Source organism: Scatophagus argus, chromosome 21 (genome assembly GCF_020382885.2).
Source record: "Scatophagus argus isolate fScaArg1 chromosome 21, fScaArg1.pri, whole genome shotgun sequence".
NCBI lineage: Eukaryota > Metazoa > Chordata > Actinopteri > Scatophagidae > Scatophagus > Scatophagus argus.
Window position 1 is genome coordinate 7,204,917 of NC_058513.1, and position 21,324 is coordinate 7,226,240.

The 21,324-nt window shown below is 41.9% G+C and overlaps 1 protein-coding gene across 1 annotated transcript in view; it reads right to left on the reverse strand.

The window, feature by feature from the left end:
* Positions 1-20,125, reverse strand: part of fam20cb (FAM20C golgi associated secretory pathway kinase b) — a 44,782-nt gene extending 24,657 nt beyond the window's left edge. Inside the window, exons 1-3 of the mRNA XM_046376883.1 lie at positions 18,770-20,125; positions 18,417-18,592; positions 14,517-14,595 (exon numbers count right to left, since the gene is read on the reverse strand). Coding sequence (XP_046232839.1) covers positions 14,517-14,595; positions 18,417-18,592; positions 18,770-19,281 — 767 coding nt within the window. The 5' untranslated portion in view covers positions 19,282-20,125. The remainder of the gene's footprint in view (positions 1-14,516; positions 14,596-18,416; positions 18,593-18,769) is intronic.
* Between the last annotated feature and the right edge of the window lie 1,199 nt (positions 20,126-21,324).

Here is a 21,324-nt window from a genome sequence, read left to right on the forward strand (position 1 = left end):
TCCGTTAGCAACGTCCCATTAAATCCAGTTCAAGTGGCCCACTCTGCCAGGCAGCGCTTCATCCTGTCTGCCTCCCACGTCGTCGCTATCCCTCTCGCCCTCCCTCTCTCCATCCCTGAGTCATACAGCACACTGTAAACTACCAAGATGCTTTTTTACTCCTAATCTTGAGGCTTTCTTTTAACTGTGTCTCAACTTGTGAGATTTACTTTAATCGACCCTGTCTTAAAATTACCCACCAACCACTGCTGCCAGTCTCTAACATAAACCAGTGTCTTGAGTAATTAGCAATGCAAACACCCCAGATTCTTTCATGTCTGAACTGAAATTTATTGCAGAGACAATTAGTCTTATTATACTGTTTGCTGCTTGCATGAGAAGACTGTGGCATGCCACTGTAACAGGATCCAACTTGTGCGAGCTTCTGTGTGTCTCCACTTTTGAGTCACGTTATTGCAAAAGCACAAACACGGCGATTGTGCAAAAATGTGCACTGATGTGATTTGGCAACATGCTCTGGTTGGCGAGGGATTTATGACACACAAATCTCTGTGGATCACAGTTCACGCCTCATAGCTAAAGTAATACGCAGATGATGAGAACAGAGGAGAGGAGCATTTAAGCTGGTGTTCTTGTGTCGTTTCTAGAGAGAACCGCTGAGGGGCAGCGGGGGACTCGAGAGTATCTGAGAGAGAGAAGTGACTGATGAGAGAGAAACCCCAAAAAGTGGGTTAGCAGAGAGACGCAGTTAAAAAAAAAGGATGATAAAAGCTGGGTTGTGAAATAAAAAAAAAAAGAAAACATGAATCAGAATGACACAAATCAAGGGATTTGGGATTTAATGCAATATAGGGGAGGAAAGGCATGAAGGTCTGGTGAGCTGTGAGTGACTGTAGCCAGGGCCTGTGGTGTCCTAAAATCCCAGGGCCGTGTCTGGTAAATTGGTGGGTGGGGTACACAGTGGCTGTTGATAAGCAGATAGAAAATAGGGCTTGGTGCCTATAAATACATTATAAATACACATAGGGAAACCCTGGAGCCAATGGGACTAGCTTGGCAAGGATGCGGAGGGAGGAAGGAGAGGCTCCAAGCTGGAGATGGAGAGCACTCCTGCAGAAATATTTAAGGGAAAACAGAGAGGGATGACAGAAGAAGGATGAATGGAGGCAGAAATAAACCATAAGAGGAAGAAGGAGAAACTGAATGGAGAAACAAAAACACCAAGAGCCCAAATCAGATGGGATGAGGAGGGTTTCCGGGAGATTTAACTACAAAACATACAGGCAATAAACTTTATCAGGTTTCACTAACATCATGAGTCAATACTTCTGTTATGTAACAGCAGTAAACGAAGTGAAAAGGCATCTTACTCCTCCAACCTCTTTTTATGTCACCACCATCATAACCCCACAAATGCAAGGAAAACCCAATGGGTGGATGCTGCTGGAAAGTACAATCCAAAACTGACCTTGTTAAGCATTTATAAGGACTGTCTGGGAGGTTTTATGAGCAGGGGAAAACAAGTTTTGCAAGAGGAGGAGCAATAAAGGACAGATTCAGATTTTCCAGGGATGTGAGGGCCGCGAGTGTAAGAAGAAGAAAGAAACTCACAAGAGAGGAGGGAAAGGGAGAGCACAGAGTGAGTCTGTTTCTCCCAGCTGAATCACTCATATCATATCAGGAGAAAATGAGAGGACTGAGGTGTTGTTGGAGGGAGCGAGAGCGGCGCTCTCCTCTCGCATTCTATTCTCCCAAGACCAGAGATTGAGAGGTGTGGCCGGAGGAAGAAAGAGTGATGGTTAAAAGGAGTGACGAGAAGAGAAAAGGGACAGAGAAAAAACAGGAAATGGCCTCGGGAGTGTCACAAAAGAAGCACAGATGTGAATGAGGGAGCAATGCAGCAAAAAGCAAGGAAAAGTGAGGATGAAAAGAAAGGAAGATAAAAGGTGCTGATTTAATGAAGAGGATGACTGTGGGAGATATAAAATCATTCTGACAAATTACCATACCATAGACATTAAAGGATAGGGTCGCACTTTTTTCAAAACAACACCCACATGCTCATATTTTAGTTGCTTAAAACATTCATACTTTTCACATCAGCCACGAAACGGCTGCTTTCTAACACATAGAGAGGGAAAATTGTGATACTATCCTTTACAAAAAACGGAGCAGATGAAGCAATTCATTGGCAGCGCACATCTCTTCATCTCCTACATTAGCAAAGAAACTGTGAGTAAATAGGGAGAAAAATCCAGCAGCCAACTGGCCACCGAGACAGAGACTGTCGCTTACTTCCTTATGTGCTGTCATGCATTTTCCAACAAGAGAACTGAGAGCAGAAAATCCTCGTGTAACATGCCAGCTTCTCTTCTGCCTTGAGAAAAACTGGCCTAACATGCGGCTAGCAACAGTTACTTATGAGATACACACCACGACAGATGCACACACGTTTACTTTGGGAAATAAGACAAAAACATGGTAAAAAAAGAAGTAAATTTGCCCATTTAATATGCAGTCTTTTCAAGTCTGTTGCACTTAACTGCAGCTCTTCCATTACTGTGCTGCAGAATAAAGGGGCAAATATTGGCTGAGAGTGCAAACAAACTGCTTTTAATGTCTTCTTACATGGCATGACAGATGCGAAAGCGCCTCTTCAGACTGACTTATAAATTATGAGTTGTACTCTCATATATATATGTGTATATGTGTATATATATATACACACATATACATACATATATATGCACGACATATATATATATATATATAGGCGAGGGAGTGTTTTGGATAGTGCATGCTGCATGTTTAAGTGGTCTGCCTGCTGCCTGCTTGAGTTGTTCATGAACAGTGAATTAGGGGAGGACATGTGGAATTGAAGGCGAAAGCCCCTGCCTCATTCCAGACGCTGAGCACGATTCTGCCGGATCATTACTTTGAATGACGAGACAGCCACGCCTACTCTGAAGTTAGCTCGTTCTTGGATGAGAACTGAGACTCCAAAGCTCATATTTGAATAAGCGCTGGACAAACACCATAAATGCCCTCCCACCCCAACACTGCACTGAGTTAATAGAAAACACAGCACAGCATTACAGTTGGAAGGAAAGCGCTCCCTCTCGGAGCACACTAATCCGTGCCATTTTGCCAAGCTGCTTTCTCCTCGCTGGGCCTAACAATGCTGAAGTGACTTTTCCTCCCTCCCTCCCTCTCTTTTTCTCTCTCCCTCTCTCTTTTTGCAAACAACAACAAATCATAATCCATTGGTGAGCCCGACCATATGGTCTTTTCTTTATCCTTTCTTTATCCACACCCCACTGACATTAATAATCTGTAGGACGAGGGAGATGGTATAGAGCCAAAAACACTCACATGACATTCTAATAATCTTCATTTCTGTTCGTCTGATCTTCCGTTATTATTCTAGGTGAAGCGATTGTTTTAAAGATCACTGACATGCCAATATTTTAGTGTAAGTGATTAGGAAATCGTTAAGCTCTAAGATTCAACACAATTAAGCAACATTTAAAGCTACGCTAGCTTCAAGTGTTTTTTTTTTTTAATTTACAAACAGTAAAATAAATGGCTTTAATATTTAAGGTGTTTCTCCTTAATGGTTACTATTATTTGCTATTGCATCTCGTGCAAACAGAGCACCTACAAACCATAATGACACTGAATTGTTATATTTGGTTAAAATTAAAGCGTACAAGTAAAAAACAGGCAACTCAATCTTAGTATATTATTATGGCACTTAAGCAGCACATCCCAAGTAAGAGAAATTACATGCTGTCACCAATAATAAATGATGCTCATTTCCACAGAGTAGTGAGACTGGATGGTATGGCACAGCACATGCAACCTTTTCCACCCTGTTTCACATGAGGCAGCCATTCATGTTGGGACTTGGACGTTATGGATGGTTTTTTAATCTTCCCATCTGAGGTTGGTTGCATCACTTGTTTTGACTGTCTAACATCCTTATTTTCCTCTGCCAGTGATGTCAGTGGTGGAGCTTGTTTTTTTGTTTTTTTTTCGGGGGGGAAGGTCTATGCAGATATTGAACTGTAAGAGCAGACAACTTTAATCAAGCTCTTACAGTATGTAGTAGTGTGACACAGATGTTGTTTAATCCAGAACTATACCACTGCCAGAACGCTGACAGCTGTGGTTCACTCAAGCTCTTTTCCCACCCTAACCTTAGTCGCTGCTCTGCTGTTTGCTAATTACGTATCACAACATGCCCTCATAATGCCACGCTCCAGAACGCCTCCCTCAGAGAGTCGCTCTTCAGGGGAAAGAGAAAACCTAATTAGACCAAGTGTCCATCTGCTGAAAGAAAGAGGTGGAGGGTGAGAAGAAGAAATGAGGTAAATGCAGTAAAAAAATGTTACGCCCAAAAGACCTTGTGGGGCTATAATTAAACCTGACAATCAGGAATGTTGGAGAGCGATGGGTGAACATGGTATTTTACCTCCTGCTTCATTACAGTCTAATGATCCCCCTAAGGTGTTTTCCCTGACACTAACTACAGCTTATAAAAGGGATCAGTTTCTGCCGCCGGGACAGCATGAAGAGACGGGAGGCTTTAATGGCAAGTGAAGGTGTGGACAGAAAGCAAGGAGGAAGATCACAGGAGAAACCTTGAGTTCTGCAGACCAGAATGAAACGCTGCTACACTATAAAATTCTGGATGCTTCTATAAAACCAGAGCTGTCTCGCCCCATGGCAGCAGAACAGATACTCTGTGTTTTATATGAACCACAGAGCCCGGCTGTTCCTTCAGGCCATGTCAGCTCTTAGATCAAAAACCAAGCTTTCCTTTCTCTTTTTTGTTTTTTGTTTTTTTGTAGGTATGTTAGCTCCATTCACAACACCTCTCTTTAAATCAGTGCACATTCTCCCTCTCTAATTAATGAGACTAACAGCACTTTCACCCAAAACACATTTGGAATGGTTTCATCAAACTCTGGGAACATTTACAACTTTACTTGGCCAGAACATTCAGGATCAAATAACTGACCCAAGACAGGTGGAAATGCTTCTTCCAAGAGACGTGTGTTGTTGTTCCTTAGAAGTGAAAATGTTTCTAGGCCAACTGCAGGAAACAACCCAAAGACACAAGGTTTGAATTGCACACAAAGACGGATGTTGACATTCGATAGCCAGAGCAAAACAAACTGCAGCCAGGATTGATGCTCACACCCCGTTATTTCTTCATATGCTCTTAAGTGATATAAACAGCACAGAAAGTAAACGAGTTCATATTCTGGCAAAAGTTAAAGGGATACAAGTTAGATTTATTTAGATTAACCCTGTTGCCAAATTCTCTAACATGATGACAGGTTTCCAAAACTTTCTCCAGTAAACGAAATGTGAGTCAGTGTGACTATTGTTTATAAGATCTGGTTTTTCTGTAACCATGCAGCCCAAATAAACCAAATAGAAAAATGCATTCAAAAATAAAGTTAACATGAATCGGCCCTGCAAGAAGCAGCTTATGTTGTGATCACACCATTGAAAGTGTAAAGAACAACAATCAAAGCTTTACAGATTTTTTTTAATAAGGGCTCATTTTTAGCCTCATGAATATTCAGCTTGTAATCTGAATGATTAAAAATGCTTGTGTTTCCACTTAACTCCAGAATGTGATACCAAATACGGTACACACACCGCTGTCCTTCCCTCTCTCTTTGTTCACTGATTCATGGAAATACATAAAAGGCTCATTTCCAGTCATGAAACAGCCTCTGTGCCTCTGCTTTCAGCATCTGGTTCTCAATAAGAAAAGCAGAGTGCTGGGGCTGGGCCCAGGCCAGATGAATCGATGTCTGCTGCGATTGTCACATCAGCTGTTGAGGTGTACTGTGTCCAGACAGTGTGTAGAGCGTGCCTTTGAGCGACAGCTCCTTCAAAGCAAAGAGACAAGATGACAGATGGCATCAAAGACTGCATTCCCACAGAAACACAAAGCTGGATCAGGTTTTCTGAAATGTTTAGGGTGAGTAATTAAGTTCTTTTTATTATTTCTAAGAAACAATGAGAGAGTTTATCAGGGATGAACTGCGAATGTGGTGAGCCAGGAACAAGTTGCCTCTAAGACTGCACAGAAATGGCAGAACACACACACACACACATGTTCACTAACACACACACACACACACACAGATGGCAGAGGAATTTAGCCGAGGCTTTGATATGCAGATTGGATGCTGGCTTGTCATTTCTGCTGGCTGCAACACTATGTTATCATTCCTTCAGCGCAACATTAGGGCTGATAACATTTACCTGAAGGGGGCAGTTGACTGATAATATCGTCAAGTCATTTCTTCTCCTGGAAGGCCTGAGCCAGGGCTGCGTGGAATTTGCCATAACAGTATGACTACAGAGTGGAGCTCATATGCACAGGCTTGTAGCAGTATGAACATACACACCCGTACACACAGATCAACAGATCAGCACACAGAGACAAAGAAATATGACTTTCTGTCTCCTCAGCAACTACAGCATGAACACACATGCACACACACACGCACCTCAGTTTGCAGCGATCACGGTGCACAGGAGGCCGTGAGGAGACTGGATGCTGATATGTAGAAAAAGTGTAGAGAAAATGTGCAAAATAGAGGAAACGGAGTGGATGTTAGCATTTAAGAGACGTGTCAAAGTTAACGATTATGCTAATCAGCTACAGAGATTAAAACTGGCACTGTGTGGTAGAATACATTACTGGAGAAAACATTGCTGGCTTAATAATATCTACATTTTACATAAATCATGATGGCTGATTACTGCAGATGGCAGAATGCCAACAGCACATTAACAGATTATTACAGTGAGCTACTTGCTCATGTGCAGCTTTTTCCCCATCCCCACTAGACCATAGATTAGTTGCATAAGCTTCTGTTATTGAGTGCTCATGGCATGTTTTTCTGAAACACAGTGGGCTACAGGTCTTCACTGCTTATTCTATCACCACACTAACTTCAACATCATATTAAGAAATTATTATCACAGTACTCCACTTTACCATTTATCTTTAATTGCTGTTTCATATCTGCACCTGCTTGGTAAATTGGTCCTCAACCGCTTTTACAGCAGAACATAAAATTCACTTAACTTGAAAAGCTATGAGTTATTTTTGTCCTATAAAAAATATGTTCCACATACGGGGAAAATGGTTTATCTGGTAGCGTTTAAGAGTCAGAGATATGGGCTAAAAAGTCCAGTCTTTTGACTAGTGTGCACTGGAGCACATAAAGCCATCCATAAAGCTCCTTTCTGTTTTCATAGAAAAGGTGCACAACCCTCTTTTGGGTGTTTGACCCTCTGGCAGAATAAGAAGAAATGATTTATTGGAACCTGACCGCTGAATAACACAGCTTGCGTCAATGTCCTCAGGCACTGCTTTGTCCAGTATTGATCATTTCAGCTGTGCTATTTTCTATCAAAAATGAACAGAATAAAAATGAGGAGGTTCATCTTTCAGCACATTCTGAACCATGTAATTCTGCAAGAGTGACAGCCTCTAACTCTGTCTTGTCCCGTAAATGTCATCAGCAAGTCATTTTTAACATCATCCAGCATGATGTGCTAAAGCAGACATTCTGGTTTGTTGTTTTCTTTTTTTTTTTTTTTTTTACTAATTCATCAGGGAAGAATGCAGGTGGATTAGCCTGGTATCCAGTATCAGTAAAACCCATTAGTAGTACCTTTTATTAATCAGTTCCTCCATGTCTCCACATGTGCAAAGAACTGATATGTATAGGGGAAAGCACAGTGTGGCTATGCTCTACATGATCCCGGTGCTCCAGTGGCCTATAGTGTGTCACAGTCTTTGAAGGGAAGACAGTAAGAGGGCCAGTTAACTAAGCCTGAGGTCTCCATTTGATCACATATACCACTCCGGTGCACTCTGAAAAATATGTTCAGCTACTGTAAATTTCATTTCCAATACATGTGATGACTAGTGAGTCTGCATGTGTGTTTGTGTGCGTGCATTTGTGTACTGTACTTATTTCTTTGAAACCAAACAAACACTTATTTCAGTTGCTTTTTTTTGCCATAAAAGCTTTAATTTCTACTTCAGCACAAACTGCACAGCACACAATAATACCCCGATGAAACAATTATAACAAAGGAGGAACAGTCAAAACATTAAGCAGGGAGCAGTGCAGAGTCTTAAGTGCTGCTAAATCACACATCTCACAGTGGCTGTAATTTTGGATTAATTATTCAACTGTTTTCTCTAGCAACAGAAGCCATGGTACAGCAGAAAGGAGCAGAACGGATATATTTCCTGAGGCCAGCCAGTGCGTTCACAAGCGATTATAACATTCCGTTATTATTCATGATCCCAGAGTGTTCTCCTTAGGATGTGAGGCATGTGGACGCCATATTGCATTTACAGTCCAGGTAGACTCATATTCTGATGATGAAAAAACTTGAATGTGATAGCTGGGAGATATATAAGTGCAGTTAATTTTTTTTTCATTATATCCTGAATATGATGTTAATTTATACATATGGGAATAATTGTGATTGCAATTTAAGTTTTTATACATAGGAAAACTGCTGATATCAGATATAACCTACTTGAATTAAAAGCATGTAATGCATGCAAATACATTCACAGTGGATGTCACTGATGTGCTACCTACTGTATGCACAAAGCTTGTACAGTATTAATTAGCATGTGTACTATATAGAACCAGTTACTCATGTGATAATGTTTAAATGCTTCAAGTCATGGTTCAATGCAGCTGCCAAAGTGTGTGTTGCATTCCCAGATATGCGGGCCACCAGTTTGAGGGTTAACATGGCATCAGTCCCCCCCTCCCACCCGCTTCTCGCATTGCCACTGTGCTGCTGTGAGTTTCCTCTATTTCCAAACAGAGCTGCACTCATCATCTGTGCTCTGAATGACTTGTCCTGAGGCAGTTCATCCCTTTATTTCCTGACTCAAAGTCAGAGCACAGGCACAGAAGACCTTGTGTATACAATGTGACGCAGTAAATGAGCACACATGCTGACGAGCAAACAACCACACTGATGAAACTATGTGGTAAAAATGAGGAGAAGTCAGTTTGTTCGAAAAGCTTTTCTTCAGCAACATACAGGAACAATCGTTGAACTATCCTGTTTTTTCTTTTTTTTTTTTTTTTTTTTAAATCAGTCTCTTAGTAGTTAGTCTTTGCCTTTTTCAAGGACAACTCTGGGCAGCTGTAAGCAAAGATAATAAAGGTTTTTGATGAGACATGTCCTCCCCATCTTCAAACAAAGCTCCCACAATCTTATTCTTTCACCTCCTACGGCTGATGCATTTTGATGATACAACATCAACTCTGATATGCAGCCAATTTTCCACTAATATTTCACATTTAACACAGACATTTCCTCCAGACTGTTATTTGTGCTGCTGTCAATATGTTATTGACACAAACGAGGTGGCATTATGTGGTTCCCGTCTCTCGTCTCCCCCGACACGTCAATCAAAAAATTACTCATGGACCCTACTCAGCACAGATATAAATTGCTCAGTGGGGAGGAGCAGCGGAAAAGAGCAGATATCTCTTCTAGGAATACTCTGATTGATTTGTGTGCGACTGAGCCAACAGTCGTCTGATTGACAAGTGATACAATTAAGTGGGAACGAGAAGGAGCGGAAGACCATCATTATATCAATCATCCGTCCTTCCCCCCGCCTTCCTTCGTCGATCATCTGCGCTCAAGATCTAATGAGCTTTGTGTGCTCATTAAAAGCCAAAAGACAAATTTCACTTAGAATCACAGTCTCCCCAGTTCACACCAACAAGAGAAACACAACAACAGAGAGACAAAAGGAAGAGGGAGAGACAGAAAAATCACAAATAATAAAAGACAGTTTTTGTTTTCACTGTCACTGTTCTCTATCCAAATACCCATGTTCAAAATACTGTAAAGCCCAACACCAATGATGGGACTCACACACACCCTGCAGCACAGGTCTATTTCAGGATGCAAAGGTACTTGTAAAAAAGGTCCCTGGTGGTCTTTAAGGTATTACACGCATGCCTTTTTATTAAAAGGTACACAGACATATCTGACACCAAAAGACACATTATATGCATTAGTATTATTTGAACCTAAAGGTAAGCTTTTGAAGGTATAAAATGTTTCATTGCTAGAGCAGGCTTCCCATAGGTACTGTACCTCTTCAAAGAGTAATTTTTTTTCCACGGCATTACTGACTGCTGCGTTTGACTACCAGTCCAGTCTGTAGCTGTAGTCATTTCCTCATAGCGTAGCTGCCGGTCAGAACGGTCCTAATCAACATAGCATTAAGTTAGCTACTGTGGGTTTTGATTGAACAGTACTTATAGAATGGTCAATCAAAAATCTAAGAGAAAAAAGTGAACATTGTCCACTCACAACAACAAGAGCCTTATGAGCTGAGGACGTTACTGTGCCCAGTTCCATCTGGAAACACAACAGTTGTCCTAACCAAGTGATTTGCGGAGGTTGTTGGATCATATACTGCCTGACAGAAAAGGAAAAACATGACCATTTTCTGAGTGCTCTACTGTCCCTTGAGGTTCTAATTTGGTCCCTTTTTTATTTAGCATATATATTAATGACTAACTATCTGTCTGTCCAGAAGTTAATATCTGAATGTATGCAGATGATACAGTTATTTATGCTGCACATGCGAATTTTAAATGGCAACCTGCATCTTAACTTACAGCAGATATGGTCAAAGGCTTCAATTTTATCCAAAACTTTTACAGAAAGATCTTACAGAAAAAAGAACAGAGGGTGCAACACATTCATTGTCAATTATTCAGAAGTGACTGTCAGTTTTCTAATCATTTTTGGTGTGAATAATACAGAAACGAGGACTACATTTGTGTTTGTTTTGTTTCTTTTGAAAGTATAAATATCAAATTAATTATATTGTGTTGTTTGCAAGGTTAATCTAAATGTATGTAACAAAGCTACATTCACATAGTTATATTACTGTTTTTGTTTAAGGAACTCCAGGCTTGTTGTTGTTCTCCATTTCGGAAACTTATACCCTTCAACTTTAGACTTTGTTTGTGTTGCATATGTTGTATTACATATTTGTGCAACTGGGACTAATTTGTTATCTCAAAGTGCATTTTTTTCTATTTGAAACTCAAATTTCAGGTGAGGTCTGTGTACCTTATCCTCTGGAGGTCTGAATGCTGTACATTTTGAGAGATAATAATGAAAAATGCACATGCTTCTAAGTTCATATGTTAGGCAGACCCTCCCAATGTAAAGTGTCTGTTTAAGGGAACAAAAGCAGAAATTATACAAATGTCGCAATTCAGGGTTATTTCAGTCCTGGCCACAGGCATTACAGGATGCAGAGGATGACGAAGATGATAATTGAGCTTAGTCATCAACCTCAGCTTTATTCAGGTTACAGTGAGGCTGTTATGACAGAGAGTACAACTATGACGTTTTCATCTGTCTGCACAGGGCTGGGCATCTGCTTGGACTGTCAGCCTCATCCCTTGAAGCCTTTCTGATCTCACAAGGGCTGTAGTCTTAACAAATACTCCAAAACAATCATCAACTTAGATTAGACTAGTTAAGTGTGTTTTTTTTTCTATGTCTGGAAAACTGGACTGCAGACTGCAGTTCAGTGGGCTGATTTGTCTAGTATTCTAGAAGCTAATTAAATCTCTGTCATTTAAACTAAGGTGTATTTCATTTGGCCTACACGTAAAAAGGAACGACCACAAAATCGAGGAAGTGACCAAAGTATGTGATCAGTCTCTCTGAACAAAAAAAAAGAGAATACGAGAGAGATCGATATGGCAAGCCTGTTAATGGATTTCTTCATCTGCACCGTTCGTTAAAGAACGTGAGAGAGGAGAAGAAAAAAAAACCAAAAGAGTTGTAGTGAAAGGAAAGAAGGATGAACAGAATACTAAGAATGAGAAAGAGACAGAGGGGCTGATAAACAGAGAGAGCAAAGCAGCGAGAGTGCAGGTTTCCTCAGATATGGATGGTTGGAGGGTCGATGGTTACCGCATGCATGCCTGCCTGGCTGCCTTCGCTGCCTGATTTCCTGGCACACATTTGCATTAGAGTTGAGAGGAGCCGAGCAGAAGAGCACAGCCAGAGAAGTCTTTGATCTCTCAGCCTCTGTCTCTTTGATGCACCATGTGGAAACACACCAGCAGATTTGGGAACTGGGAAATGATGTTGGGTGTTAAGTGGGTGTGTGTGTGTGTGGATGTTGCTGTGTGTGAATGTGTGATCTCTGCAAGGGAAATGATGTACATCGTAGGGATGACTGTGCAAATCTGTCAAGACCTTGATTGCAGTCCAAATGAGCACACACGTACACACATGCCAGCATGGGTTGCCCTATTTTGTTAAAGTCAAGTGCATTCAAGCAGGAGGGAATGAAAAAGCCCCTCCCCGCCCTACCCACTTCACTTCAGGATTATCAAAAATCACGGTGGCTCTGACATCCACAACTGTCAAGCAACAGATTTACACCCAACCCCATCACCCCATGCTTTTCTCGGAAAATGTCATTTCACATTCCCGTCTGGGTTAAAATCCGAGTCAGTGCACCAAGATAATCTGTGGATTTTGACACTGTGTGTGTATTGACAAGACTCTGTGCCCACCATCTCCTCTTCTGTCTCTCTTCCTTACCCCCCCCCCCCCCCCATCTCCTCTAGTCCTTGCCCCCTCACCTCTCCTTCTTCTTCTCTTGCACTCCACATCTCTCATCTTCCCTCCCATCCCTCCTCTCACCTCATTCTCATCTCTCTTCTTCCCGGCCTGTCAGGATGATTTCAGGCTTGTTGCGTCTGGCCTGACTTAGTGTGGTACGATTGAAGCAGTAATTACAACAGTCTCTGAATAGCTTTTCCACCCACGGAAAACGTCGCTACTTATCATCCACAGGCTTAACCCTGCTCTTCACGCTGACATGTAGGGGCCAGACAATGGTTTTCTGTGTTGAAAATCATTAACCCAAAATTAAATTACAATCACCATAACAAAGGGCAGGTGACATTTAAATCCACCAGTCGAGGGGGGGATTAGGAGCAAAGAGCACTTCTCCTGGGATGTGTTATCATCTAAATATGACAGTGTGGATAAAGGAAATGTGAATTAATCAAATGTTACACAGTATCTACCAGTGGGGCAGATTTCAGTATCTCTCCTCCAAGTTAAGCCAAAGTATATTAGAAGGTGTTTAGATGTACGCTTCAAAAGGAAACGAAAATGTTGCTTTCGCTCCTCTTCACCTCTTTGCGTGAGATATTAATGATATGCTGTAGTTCACTGCTTGAATGGTCTAATATCACAAGTGGAGTAGAAGGGGATGAGGCGAGATCACAAAGCTCCCTGCAATTGTGTTGCACACTGTTACAGAAAACCAGCTAAGAAAAATATAGGCAAACTTGCAGCCTTTCAGTTTGCAACAGTGATACCTGAGCAGCTGCTTTCTTTACCTTAAGCTGTTAAATTGAACACCACAATAGATAACACATAGACAAAACTGATATTTTGATCTTTTCTGCGGTATTTTTTTTCAGAAGCCAATATGGGAAAAATTCATCTCTTTAAAGTCAAGCTAGTGAGGCCGGATCTTAGTTTAGTGTGTTAGCAAGCAGATATCTGCTAATTAGCACTAAATGAAAAATAAAGGTTGATCAATGTCATTAGTTATCATTAGGTTATTAGGTATTCAGTCATGAACAAAAATAAAAGACAAAGTATTGCCTCGCGCATTATATGAAAAGTCAGCAGATCATCAAAGTTACTACGTTTCATCCTGAGGGGGACATAAATGTGTGTACCAAATAGGTTGGTTATCCAGCCTCAAGGGAATCAAAATTATTAGGATTCCTCCACTCATCCTCAGCAAAGGCAGTGGATCAACCAAAAGACCAGCACCGCCATCCCTGGAGCTGCACCGACAGCACAGACAGTGACATTTAGCTCACTGGATATTTGATGTTTGATTTGATATTATGAAAACAGAGAAAAATGATCTGATGAATAAGTCATTAAAATGATTTGACCAGTGTTGCCTGAGGGCTGAAAACCCCCAACATGGCCACTGAAGGATGTGTCACCTGACAGCCCTATGAGGTGAAATGCATTTCTGACACAGCAGAATTATATCAGCCTTCAATCGAATATCAAGGTTGTGCTGAAAGAGAAGCAATTTGATATAACCAGAGAAGAAAATGACAAAATGAGATTGATGTTGTGAGGAGACTGAGTAGGTGGAGGGATGTGAAAAGGAAGTCAGTCAAGGCAGAAAAGCCGCATAGTTGATGTTTTATGCTGAAATGGCAATCAAGCTTTAAAAAATGTGAAAGAGATTCCTTTTTTTAAAGAGAGTGGGCCCGACGCTGAACAGTAAATGACAGGAAACAAGAGGTCAGTTAAGCCCGCAGAGACAACAGGGAAAGTCTATTTTTAAGTACATACACAAACACATAAAAGGCGGCAATGAAAGATAAATAACTTACTTCATGGGTTTAAAGAGAGCCTGGCCATAGTTCTGGAAGGTCATGATGAGCTTGAGCTGAGTGCCTCCAGACTTCATTGCTGCAAAAGTAAAACAGACAACACTGCTATTGACAACACAGTCACTTAAGGCAACTATAAATATCTGAGCAAAGAAATTAGCTGTAGTAATGGTCTAAGAGACTTTTGTGCTTTGCCACAGTGACCCACCATTGTTAAGTTATAGTTACCTAAAGCGGGTGGCCAACTTGACTAGCGCAACTTATTAGTTAGTGGTGTTCACTAATTAGCCTTGCTGTCTAAATGTCTATTACAGATAACACAACAAAATGAGCAACTGCCTTCATTTTTTTTAAAAAATATATAACTTATAAGTTTGCAATTCAGCTAGTTTGCATTTGACTGTACTTCAGCCTGCCACTTTTTTCATTTTCAAAGCACTGCTCTGAGGAAAAAAAAAAAAAAATCAGAAAAACTCCATCCTACAACAAATTAATAATTGTTTCCAAAATGAAAAGCAACTATTGATTATGAAATATCAGAAAACAGAGAGCACTTTTAAATTATTTATTTGGTCCAACCAGCTGTCCAAATCTAAAAATGTAATTACATCTGACAAGCTGAAACAAGTCAAGTCAGTTGTTAAAATTAAACAGTTAAATGTTTGCGTGGTGTTCTCTTGACAGGAAACAGGAATGTTCTCTTAAGTTGTGGAGTTCAAGTAGTTCATGTGTTCTCACACATACAAAGAAACCATGCTAAAAGCAAAGCACAAAGTATAGGGATGGGAACTGAAAATTGCTTCCAAACTGTCAGATTGCTGTTGTGCAACGCAAAACACTGACGTCAATCTCGTGTGTCTGTGCTGATGACATATTCTCTTATTTGATTCATTTTAGATGATGACAGACAGACTGTTGCTACAGCTAGCTCTCACAATGCAAAGATCTTATCGTTCCCCATTCCCAATCAAAAAATAGTGTAGTCACCAGGCTGCATGGCTTCACATCGCAGCCTGCATGTGAACCAACCTGAACCAACAGTTTCCACTGCCACGTTGTGTATGTAAGCTTACACGTGTGTATAGCTCTGTGTTTGTGAGTCTTTGTGTGTGAGAGTGTGTGCGTGTATTTGTGCTTTGAGTGCTGATGTCACAGTGTTTGTCTGATGAGAAAGGAGAGCGAGGGGGTGAAGGACAGCCAGCGCTCGCCCGACGCTCTCTGTTCCGCCGTTGTTTACTCTCTCTGTGTATTCTCTGGAGGGTCTGTTTTTCTCTCTCTCCCTCTTCTCTCTCTCTCTCTCTCTCTGTGTGTTTCTATTCATCCTCCTACCCTTCATGTTTTCTCTCCTTTTGAACATGATAATGCAGTCTAAAGGCCCTCATGGGACTGCGCTCAGTGCTGGTGTGAGGACTATACAGGACCAAAGTACAAGGAAATTCTGGAAAAAAGAATAACAGAACAGCTACTGTGCCTGTTCCTTTTTTTAAAAAAAGAAAAAAGATCTAATCGATTGAAGGCAGTGTTTTGGTGGCCTGTTGCCAAAGAACATACTTCTTAATCAATGCACTCATTTATTTTTACATATGGGAATCATGGGGACAAGCAAAACGTTTACAGAGAAGCGATCAATGCTGATCTGGCCTCACCTGCTGCTGCTGCTGTGTGAATTTGTGCATTTTGTACATAAATCTGACTGTAATTATGAGGAACTCATCCATGCAGAGTGACTCTATACAAGAACTAAGAATATAACCTTTCATTTCTACCTCCACTCACAGTACGCAAACTGTATTTGCTGAGACTCCATATTGCGAAAATGTTTACTTCTGTCTCTTCTTGAGCTTTGCACTGCGGCCATCAGGCTTTCAGTTTTGCATGCAATAACACTGATCGCGATGAACGGTGCTCAAAAGAGGTTACAATGTATAATACATCCAAGCACTCCTATCTTTAAGTTTAGATAATAACTAACTGCTATTGGCTTCTATTGGTATTCTGCCCCAGGCCTGTGTAGACGCTCTGTAATTACTGAACCACCATGTATTTAGCTGGCTAGAGACACTGAGAACAGGTTCCTCTACCCACCCAGCCGGAGAAACGAAAAGCAAGAAAAAGGGTGAAATTTTTCAGAAAATTAGAGAACAGCTGGAGTGGAAAGACTGAAGAATGAGCAAAATTCTTCTTTTAGTGACCCGGCAGGGATGCTACTTTTATAAACTGTTAATCTTACTCACAGATAAGTATTTAATCTTTGCTACAGGCCAGTTATGGTTTTGTCATTGGCAGACAAACCTGAAATCTGCAATCACTTATTACAGCGAGCACAAGAAAGGAGACCTTTGGTTGACTAGTGCTCATGGAATGTGGGAGCTGGACTGAGCCAAAAAGAAAGACAATCCCCCCCCCCAAGAAAGAAAAAAAAAACGCTTAATATAACTGACCCAGCCTGAATTATCGCCTCCATCAGGTATCTACTTGCACTTGCAGCGAAGGCTTTGCGGGTTTCCGTAAAAGGCTAGATTTACTGTGCATTTGCCAGTCAAACAAAAAAAGCCACAGCATTTGATTTGAATCAAACCGGAATGTGGAGGTGTGCGTGTGGACCGCTTGTTTTCTCAGGCTTGATGTATTCTGCTGTGATGATTTGTGGGGATTCATGGCAGAAGACTGTACTGTTTTATCATTCCTTCTGCTTTATAAGGCAGGAGTGCGCAGGCTGATGAGATTCAGCAGTGTCGCACGATAGCGGCTGGCTACCGCACCTTTTTGCGTACTTGTGTGTTTTTTCAAGTCGTCGGTTCCTGTGGTTGCGAGGAACACATTCGTCTATCAGTTTTGCAGCACCTTTTCTCACTCTTAAACAGAAGACTCACTTACATTAGAGGCACACACTCTCCTTTGGCTTATTGTTACAAATGACACGGTGTTGCCAGATTGGGCTGTTTGACTGGCAGATAAAATTTGTTTTGAGTGGCTTACAATAACGATTTGCGTAATTTGAGTGCTTTTTCCTGATAAAAATTTGCAGATACAGTCTAGTCTGCTCCTTCTTCTCTTAAGGTATTATAATTAAGACCGACAGGACTTGCAGACTGCTATCTAATAAAACCAAATGTCACTTTAGTTTAACTTTCCCTTTTATTGTTATAAGTTACAAGGTCATAGTTCTGTGACAGAAGCCTCGTAAAAGATTAAGTCTGCTCATACATGGTAATATAACTGGTCATATAAAATATAACGTTATTCGACTCAGTCAATTTGAATTTCTGTAACTGTTTTTGCTGCAAGTATTAAGACTAAAAAAATAGTTTTGTTTTTGTTTTTTCGGTTATATTCAATCGCAGGACACAAAGTATATTCAAGGGGCCTTTTTCTTTTCCAGTACTACAGGACAAATCCAGTAATCTTGATCATCAGTATGTTATGTTGTTAGGATCAAATTTTCACAGTTGTCATACAAAATCTGTATGTGTAAGTGTGGCACCTGACGATACAGCTGGTACTGTTTCTCACACAGGAGACTCTTTACACTTTCTCCTCCGCACGGCACACACAAACACTTAGCCAAAATGACACAAGCACAACCTATATCAGTGTCCATCAGTAGACAAATGGCCCGGAAAAGTGTCCTCGGTCAAAACACCTGACTCCCTGCTAGCCTGATTATTATGGGCTGCCAATGATGTGTTGATACTAGAAAGTAAGTAAACTATTCCAAGTCCAGCTAGTGTCATATGCCAACAAATACTGTATGTCATGATGACTTATGAGAGCCTAAAAGAAGTACAAACAGTTTTTCTGCAAACAGGAGGGCTTCAGTGCAGAGATGGAGGGTCAGAGGCTGATTCTGAACAGCCCTCCTGTTTGCTGTTGCCATCCCTCTTCTTCCCCCTCACTCACCGACGCTGGTGATCTTCTGGCTGACCAGGTCCTTCAGGAGAGCGTCGATGACCGGGTTGTGTCTGGAGTATAGCTCGTATCGATTAATCCCAATGTGGAAGCGGAGCCAGTTGGGATAGGAATCAGCTGTCAGCTCTCCGTTTGGGCTGAACTCATCCATGTTCCCTTCAGTATTCCTGAGTGAGGGGAGGAAGAGGAGGGGGGAAGAGGTGAAAGATGACTGTCAGGTTTTAATATTAAGAGTAGCAGGTGTGCAGAAAACCATGTCATTGCACTTCATTAAACGATAAGCCTTTGAATGTTATCTTTGGGGAAATTAAATGATGTTTATTTACAGTTTTTTAATACTTTACCATGCCTGATCCTCTGCTGCTTTGGGGTCAAATCTGATGTCCGTGTTGACGTTGAAGAGAGTGTCCTCGTCTGTCAGAGGTGGCACGGTTCTTTTATATAAGGGGTGGTCATACAGAGCCGACAACCTTGAACCCTTAACCGGCATGTTCTTGGTCACCGTGGAGTCCTGGATTAACTGCCTCTTCCTGTCATTACGTTGACCGTGATCCTCCAGCCTCCTGAACGCCTGCGTTTTGTCGCCTGCGACCGGGATCCTTTCCAGAGAGTGGGAGGAAACGTTTGAGCTGGGCTCGTTGCTGAAGTCCTGCAGGATCCGCAGGGTGTGCTTGTTAGGCCAGCCCTGCTTCCCCCAGCTCTGAGGCTCCTCGCTCGGCGTGTGGGAGCAGGAACAGCCGCTGTTGCCGTGCCTCTCCAGCTTCGGTAACAAGTCTATCATTATGTGCATCGAGCATGCAATAAGGAACACCATGAGGATCAAAAAACGAAATTTGCGCAGGAGGATCATCTTCATGGTCTCCCTTTTGAGCAAATGTGAATATTTACTGCAAATGATCAGCACGCAGATGAACAAGCTGACTACATCGCTGATGATGTTTATTAGACTGGACGCCAATCTAATGAAGTATACATTAAACACGTAGGACCCATCTTCACTTGCCGTCTTGAGTAAAGGATTCAGTGTTCAGCCTTTTGTATTTTCAACATCCGAGTCCTTCTACCACCGCGGGTGTCCAGGCGAGATTTCACAAGCGCAAAATCATCCGCAAGCGTCCAGGTACAGCAGGTCGAGTCGGCTCAGACCAGCGGTCGATTTGCGCAAGCCACATCTTCGTCACGCTGCCGCTCTCCCGTCTCCTGTTACCATCAAATATTTCAGGCAGCAGACGAGTGAGTAGGATCCAGAAGCAGCTGTGACACGCGGAGGGGAACGATCCGTTTAACGTGCGTGTCCAAGAGGTTCGAGGGCGCACGTAGGTCTCACCATCCAGCCTCGATCATGTGCGGGGCAGAGCAGCCGCGGATCACCTGGGACTTCAGCCCGGAAAAAAAATGTACAGGAAGTACAGATCTTCAGGTTTAAGTGTGTTCATTCTTTAAGAAAAGTCCCCGAAAAGTAGTTGACGCGTGTGTTCTCGTCCAGCTCAGCGATCCAGGGCGCGTAATTCTGTCACACTGTGTCCCGTGTAGTCACCCGAGGCGAGCCAACGGAATAAATCGCAGGTTACAGGAAACAAGAATCTTCCCACAGGACCAGGCTACCTCTAGGAGTACAGCCGGATAAGAGAATGCACCCCTTGTAGCATGTGTGAATCAGGGTGGGTGCGTTAAATATGATGATGAAGCCAAGACTAGATCCAGCCTTTGCGCAGCGTCACTGTGCGCAGATTGGCTGAGGAGAGAGAGAGAGAGAGAGAAACACTGCGACCATGTGAAGCATATAACTGCTCGTCTGTATTCCACTTGGAATAAATCCTCCCTGCACGTCCCGGCTGTGCAAGAAGGGGGCGTCTATCCACTGGCCAATATCCAGCCTGGGCTCTCACATAGCAGCAAAGCGGGTATTTTTTTCTGAAATCCATCTGCTGGAATCCCTCAGAAATGTCTCCTTCGAGACGGCAGTCAATCCATAGATGATACATTAGACAGGCCTATTAGATCGCTCATCAGTCTGAGGATTCTACTTCCATCCTGCACTGCTGCCATTCAGCCGCAATCACATCTCCAATAATGTTGAAAGGCGGCATGAAATGAAAACCACAAAGCACATTTCACTATTATTTAAAAAAAAAAAAACGACCTATGCGCTAGAAATAAACTGACTCCTCGTTTTTGTGCTGCTCTGACCTCTAACCTGCGTAACACATGCATGAGCCACCAACATTCAGTCTACAGTGCACTAATGTTTTTTTTTTTACGGCTAATTGGCACAGCATTATGGCTGCATTCATGCTTCCTGGGCTGTAAATAGACAAGAGACAGGGTGATAAACTGCTTGCATTTCATAGTATGGTATACATGCATGAGTAACTGATCATGCTGTCTGTGATTACCTCCCTAGATTAGTTTATAATTAAAAAGAGCCCAGAGAGAGAGGGGGAGGGTGGAAGATGGCAGTTGTACTAACACAAACTAGATTCATAAGAGAGAAGAGTGGAGATGGCTTAAGATAGGCTCTGTGAGAGGATTTACCCAGTGGAACTAAACATTAGTTGTGAATGCTAATGAAGCTGATATAGAGGCAAAATTAAAACAGCAGCATAAAGATCTCTGTTAATCTGAAGCTCACAAATAAATTGTGTGTGTGTGTGTGTGTGTGTGTGTTGGTACAATGAGTAAAGTGGTTTATTCCAGAAAAAAAGCATCAGGTGGCAGGCCACTAGCAATGAATTTAGAAAACCACAGCATTGTTTATTGTGTTAGACAGCGAGAAAAGACTATTCCCCCACATCCCACTGCGTAATGAAGGGTTTACATACATGAGATAGGCTGACCGCTGACAATTTTGGGCCTTTTAATAGTGACTAATTCCCAGCAAAGCAAAGAAAAAAAAAAA